Source organism: Solanum tuberosum, unplaced genomic scaffold (assembly GCF_000226075.1).
Source record: "Solanum tuberosum cultivar DM 1-3 516 R44 unplaced genomic scaffold, SolTub_3.0 scf00394, whole genome shotgun sequence".
Classification (NCBI taxonomy): Eukaryota; Viridiplantae; Streptophyta; class Magnoliopsida; order Solanales; family Solanaceae; genus Solanum; species Solanum tuberosum.
Window position 1 is genome coordinate 104,619 of NW_006239329.1, and position 7,339 is coordinate 111,957.

A 7,339-nucleotide genomic window follows, 5' to 3' on the forward strand; every position below is an offset into this window, starting at 1 on the left:
ACATAATGTATTGCTAGATTACATACAAGTACTTTTAGAATAATATTTTTTTACTTGCTTAACAAACCCTAAAAAAAAGATTAAGATCTATTTTGGAAAACTGAAGGGGATACAATGTTGGTATATCATTTATACATACTGTATCATTAAAAGAAGAAAAGAATAAAACATTATCATTAAAGCATTTAGGCCACTATTGACCCGAAGATCTATCAGAAACAACCTCCTATAAAGGTAGGAAAAAAATTTGTATACATTTTATCTTCTCCAATCCCCCCATTTGTAGAATTATACTGATATGTTGTTGGACCCTATTGTCCGGGATATCTAGTCAAGAGATAAACTTGTATACATGGAGAATTACTCCAAACATTTGAATGTGTCTTCAAGATCTCCATAGCTTTTTTCTTCAAATACTCACCACAACTAGCTTGAATCACCATACAAAGTTTTGACACAACTCCAACTCTCAACATTTCCATCAACACTTCTTTTGTGGCTGAACACCTTGAAATTGATCCAAAAATTTGAATTGCACAATCATCTGTGGATGAAGAAACCCTAAGTGTCCTTTTAGCAACAACACTAAGTCCACCAGCATGTTTCAAAAATTCAGCCCTACCATCAGCCAAAGTACACAAATGTGCTAGAACACAAAGTACCAACTCTGAAACCCTCTTTTCAGCGTTGCCTAATTCGAGCTCTATGAGCTCGAATATGGCTCCTGATTCGATGATCTTATGCTTGTTTCTTCCCCATGGACAAGCATTTATTAGAACTTGTAACGCGCCTTTTGTTGCTTGTTGAGAGATGTGATGTTCACTTTCTTTTCGTAAAGTATTCACCAATTCTTGAAAGAACTCAGGGTTTAGCCTTGATAGAAGATTTGAACTCAAGACTTCTGTTACATTTTTCAAGACCATCATTGCTTGAGTCTTGATAACAACTTGATTTTTGGTCATGTCACTCCTCAAGATCCATGAAATAGCTTCAATTAGATCGCGATTTTCCTTGACAAGTTGAATATTTTCAATTGTTGAGCTCCAAACAAGGTGGAAAATTCTTAAAGCCTCTTCAAGACCATTGATTAGTTTTCTTTCTTTAAAACTTTTTACTATAAAAGTAACCATAGCCTTAATTGCACCAACTTCCTCCAAACACTTCTTGTTCTTCTCATTATTCTCAATCACCAAAACATCAATTTTCCTCAATGCTTCAACACAAAGCTTATCATTATTCACCTGCAGTATAAGTTATATACACTGTCAGTATAAAGAATGTCTACACAACCATTTTAATTATATTTCACATGTTATACTAGATTGTTTAATCTATATTTAGGCTATCACATCATATATACTTGTTATATATACATACAATGAATTTAACTTTATATACATCGATAAATGTAAAGAATTTAACCAATTATAGCATGTTACATGAACCGTTATTACTTACCTAGCTATAACTATCTTTTAGATGACTTGATTGGAAAAAAATCTTTTAAAGATAAATAAACACATATCAGTGCATAAAATTTAAACTCATTTACCTGACGAACGAGTCGAAGAATGTGAGATTTGTTCAAAGGATATTTAGGGGTTGGTATTCTATCAATCCCCTTACTTGCATTAGCAATACACCAAGCTTGAATAATTCGTCTTAGCATATGATTTGGTGTCAACAACTCGATGTCTCTAGGCAAAATTTGCTTTGTCACCGGACATGTGGTTGTCATGGCTTCTTCCTCAGCCGTTAACAACCACATCTCGATGCTTTCTCGATCATATGTTATTCCGGTCACCGTTGTCACCGGATCTTTCATGATCATAAGTGATATAGGACATAAAAAATATTGAGGTATCTCTACTTCATCCATACTTTTTTTTTTTGCAAACCAAAAAACAAGAACCTAAGTAAATATGAAGAAGAATATGAGTATTTATATTAATGAAAGTGGTAAAAAATAGCGGCTAATAAATGTGTGAAGTTTGAATGGAGAATACAAAAGAGGAAGAATAATAAAGACTCATTATATAGTCAAAGCAAATCATATTATTATTTTATTATGATTAGAAATATTCCTTATTTGTTTGGATTATTGGTCAAAGTTTGAATGAGGTGGGTCCACTTATGAGTAAGCAAATGAGAAATATAAAATCTTTTTTTTTGGTATGTTGACTTTTTAATATTTGCCTTATGGAAGGTAGATCATATATATAATGATATAAAAGGTAAAATAATTATTATATTGATTTAGATTCTATGTATTATGTGTTTATACTGTCAATAAATAATGAATATTTTTGGTAAAATAATAATGATGAATTAAATGAATTAGTAAAATATTTGGTCAAAGCAAAAGCGTTTATAAATGAAAAAATTATAATCTTAATCAAACACTCTCTATCTGTTGTAACTTTTTTTTTTTATTTATTAATTCTAATATTTATTATAAACATTACTTATAATTGATTAACTTTTAAATATGATATAATATATAAACATGTTCTTTAACTTTGCTTCAATTGACGTTTATATCCTTTAAATTTTATTTATTTTCTTAAAGTCACATTCAAGATGAAGGTTAAACATGACCCCTACATCGCGTATATATATTAATAAACCAATAATAAAACACATGTACAAGAGATATTAAATGCTTCCCTTTTCGAAAGTTTCAAGATTATACATGCCCAATAATTTATAAAAATACAATTAACTTCTAATTAAGTCATAATTTTCTCAAAATGTAAATGCATAAAGTATACTAAAGGATTATAAATGAAGTTTTCCCTCCTTTCAATTCCAGAAAGTTAAAACAGAGGAATAAATAATAACCAAATCACATCTATATTAGTAGACACTTAAATTTGTATAGATTTTTTTTTTTAAAAAAAAAAAAACTAAAGATAGTCAATGAATAATCCATTAATTAATAGAAGGATAATTTTGGAGAAAAACTAATTAATACATCTTTGAATTTTGAAAAATTCATTCATTTTAAACAATAGAAAAGATTCAGAAATTCATTTATATTAAAATTGAGAGAGTACATAACATAGACGTTATAAAATTTGAAAAGTTCAAACACGTGAGTTTTGATTGATGTTAATGTTATGATTGTTCAAATATAAATAAGATTAACTTATATTTGTTCTTAAATATATTGCATATTTATTGATTAAAAAATAAGGATAAATTAGTAATGGATTTTTTTAAGTATATTTCTTTTCTATTACAATTAATTGTCTAATATATATACTTCTATCTTCTTACTATCTTATTATTCGTTATGTCATCATAAATAGCGTTTTTACTTTCTTTGAATCGATGGTCTATTGACCGAAACAATCTCTTTTTCTGACAAGATAGAAATAAAGTTTATGTACATTCTATTCTATACTATCCTGTTTAAATTTCACTTATAAAATTATACTTGATATATTATTATCGTGACAAAAAAAGAAGAAGCATGATAATCAATATGAACCTACAATAAATTTGTGTTTTTTTCTTCTCCCTTCTGGATGTTTGAAGTGTTTTATTCAAATGGTTAATTATAACTTGTGATACACGAAAAGATACCCACTGTGTTTATGCATGCAATGGGTAATACCGCAATATTAGTGTTTTCTTTTTTCCATTAAAACATAAAAGTTTTTGTCAAAATGGGAAAAAGAAAAAAGAGAGGTTTTACTTTATGATTTTAATTCATTTTGGCCACATTATATTAATTACTTTCTTTGTAAGTCTAATTTGATGAATTATAAAACATTGGCTGGCTGTTCAATTACACACTTTATCGTGATAAACATTAAACCAAAAAAAGAGGGGTACCTCATTTTCATATGTATGATCAATTGATAACGTATTCGGCCAGAAGAAAAATATTTTTTAGAAAAATAAGAGAGTTTTTTTTTCTTTTTCTACCAACATATCCTTAATGTAGCTAAGCCTTTTTTTCCTTTTAAAAAGGATTGTAAGATAACTAATTTAGAACCGAAGAAATATTACTTTTTGTGTAGCTTTGAAATATGCACTACATGTTATTTATAGATATTTAAAGAATCTATACTTGAAATTTATAATCAAATAATTTTAATTCTTGTACTCCGAATTTCTTCATATAAATTAAAATAGAGGGAGTAGTTTTTATACACAAACAAGATTTTCTAGTGGATGTTTTCTTGATTTGCCATCTTTTCATGATTCTCTTAAAATCGTATATAAATCTATTTCCAATAAACAATATCCAACACAATTTTATAAGTGGAGTTTGGTGAGAGTAGTATGTACGCAAATTTTACTCTTATATTTATGAGTTATAGAGATGGTTTTTAATAGATCCTCGACTCAAAAGACATATTTCAGAAACAGATTTGCAAGAATAATATGACAATAAAATAGAAAGATAAAACACAAATGAGATAACAAGTAATACTGCACACCAAAGAATAAGATACTACACACACCTGCTAATTAGTATCACATACCTCTCGCACATAAAATGTGATAATACTCGACTAATTATTAGTCTTATATCCTATTTGTTTTATCTAGAGTCGTGTCTTTGATAAGACATGGATAACATAAAAAATAAACTAATGGTGTGAGTAAAGTAAATTTTCTCATATTGGTATATATATATCCCATAGAAAAAAAATACATAAAAGACTAGCTAGATTAAAATTTTATCAAAATTCAATCCTAAAAAATTACACTATTGAAAAGGCTAGCATATGTTTACACAATAGATTAATTTTTTATCAAAAAAAATTCTATCCTGAAAAACTTACACTATTGAAAAGTCTTTACACGTTTTTGCACAAAACTTCAGTAAATTAAGTTAGACTTTAATTTTGAATATATACATTTGAAAATTATGACGTCAATAATTATAGTCTTTAAGTCAAGCAATAAATGTATAGCAACTAAGTTTTTTTTTTGACTTAGACACATTCTAGATCATTTGAACGTCATGAGAGAGGCACATCCATAGACTAAGGACTAATTGATATTCCTTCCGTTCACTTTTACCTGTTATTATTTGATTAGATATATTAATTAAGAAAATAGTTATTAATATACATATTTTATTAAACTATCCTTATTAAATAATGTTTAGTATTAGATATTGAGAAATAATTTGAAAAATAAGTATTTAATGTTGAGGGTAAAACAAGGAAATAATAATTGTCTTTTCTTGATATATCAAAGGTGACAAATAAAAATGAAAACTATTTTAAGAAAAAGTGATAAATAAAATTGAATAGTAAGAGTACTTTATAATAAAATTATTGTAAGTTACTGTCACTTTACCCAAAAGAAGTAGATCTAAAATCTTAGTTTGAATAATCTGGAAGGGATTTTTTCCACAGCTAACAAACATAGCTATGGCTCTGTAAGTAGGATATGAGGATCATAGAATGTACGTAAATTTTATCTCATATATCTACTACTTTAAAAAAAATTCAATCAAGAAGAGTTTTGAAAAAAAAAACGAGTAAAATGAAAAAAACTACGATGAAAATTATATCAAGACAGAAAGATACTAACATAAAAATAATATCTACTAGAAAGTGAGAAATTACTCGACTATCTACTACGTGTCTATGATACTAATTCGATCTCCATGTTCGCATATTTAAATAGAGTAATGTCCTTGGTAAGCTAAAGATGTAACATATCTTGTCTAATCACCTTTTCCAAATTTTTTCTTGATCTATCTCTACTTTTCCTTATGCCTTTCACTGTCAATCTCTCGTATGTCCTAGCTCACTAGAGAATCTATGCTCCTCCTTTTTTCATATCCGAATTATTTCAATCTCACTTTTTGCATCTTGTCCACCAAGGAGAAGACTAATCCCATCTTGTCCCATATATCTCTGTTCCTTATAATGTTATCTCTCCTAGTCTACCCACACATACATCAATCTAAGCATCCTCATTTTCACTACCTTCATTTTCTGAATATGTGAGAGTTCTTAATTAACCAACACTTAATTCCATATGCGGCATCCTCGGTCCAATAATCACCTTGTAGAACTTACTTTTAAGTCTTGGTGACATGTTCTTATCACATATCCAAGACACATGTTGAGAGCCTCTATTTCATTCACCTAATTCCAATACGATGTGTGCCATTTACGCCGATTTCCTCATATAATTAAAAATACTTGAAGTTTCTGTCTTGAGGATTACTTGTATATAAATCTTTACCTCCCGATTTACTTCTTATGATGTGTCACTAAACTTGTACTCTATGTACTTTGTTTTGATGCTGCCCAACCTGAAAGCGTTTAGACTTTAAGGTCCTTCTCCGGACCTTCAGTTTATCCTTAACTCTGTCACATGTGTCTTGTCGATCAATATTATGGCACTCGTGAATAGCATACACCATGCTAGTTTTGAATATATCACATCAACTCATCCATCATTAGGGAAAATAGAAACTAGATAAGAATTGATTCAACTAGATGCTACCCCATTACAATTAGAAAGAATTTTGAGTCTCCTTCCATTGTATTTACTATATGGTGTCTCGGAAACATATCCTTTATCGTTTTAATGTATGCCACAAGTACACCCCTAAACTCAATCGACCTCCATAGAACTTCTTTTGGGACCTTGTTGTACGTGTGTTTTTCTAGTTTAATGAAACATATGCAAGATTTATTTTTTCTATCTCTGTATTGCTCCAAGAATTTCCTTATGAGATGATTGGCTTCTTTATTTAGTTAACCGCCCAATAGGAGTGTACATGGCTGGGTTGGTTTGGGTTTTTCAAATATCAAACCAAATCATTTGTGTCGGATTTTTAAATTTATAAACCAAATCAAACCAATAAAACTCGGGTTTTTCAACCTCGGGTTTTTTCGGGTTTTTCGGTTTTTCGGGTTGTTTCGGGTTTTTCCGGTAAAGTATTCATACAAACATATAATTACTAGTACTTCAAATATTTCTTTAGTCCTACCAAAATACAACTATCTAAGATGTTTCTTAAAAATATAACAAATATGATATGATTAATGACACTAAAATATCCAACAAAAATAATAATAATGAAATCGCGTAAAACAAATATTGCAAATTAACAAGTCATAATGAAAATGATCATAATTTAAAAGTACTAAATCATGCTAAAATTAAGTTTAATAAGTATTAGTTACATGACTAAATATTAAAGGAAATTAAAATTAGATTATGTATTTTAATTGTCTAAACCAATGTAAAACTAAAGAACAAATATTCAATATTATTGTCATTCTTAGTGTTGAATTAATTTTCCTTTTGCATTAGTATTAAATTGATTTTGATTTAAGTTTTATTATAATTA

General features: G+C 28.4%; 1 protein-coding gene across 1 annotated transcript; it reads right to left on the reverse strand.

Annotated features, from left to right (window-relative positions):
- Positions 1 to 260: 260 nt before the first annotated feature.
- On the reverse strand, positions 261 to 1,879 carry LOC102589840 (E3 ubiquitin-protein ligase PUB23-like). Its single transcript, XM_006362567.1, has 2 exons — positions 1,553 to 1,879; positions 261 to 1,241 (listed from the first exon to the last, which is right to left on the reverse strand). Exons 1-2 carry the CDS (start codon positions 1,877 to 1,879, stop codon positions 312 to 314), a joined length of 1,257 nt encoding a protein of 418 aa, XP_006362629.1. The 3' UTR covers positions 261 to 311.
- Between the last annotated feature and the right edge of the window lie 5,460 nt (positions 1,880 to 7,339).

Excerpts from the sequence above, each read along its gene's own strand:
- LOC102589840 (XM_006362567.1), bottom strand. The coding sequence starts at position 1,879 with ATGGATGAAGTAGAGATACCTCAATATTTTTTATGTCCTATATCACTT. Across the intron at positions 1,242-1,552 it reads TTCTTCGACTCGTTCGTCAG|GTGAATAATGATAAGCTTTG; the intron begins GTAAATGAGTTT and ends CTTATACTGCAG.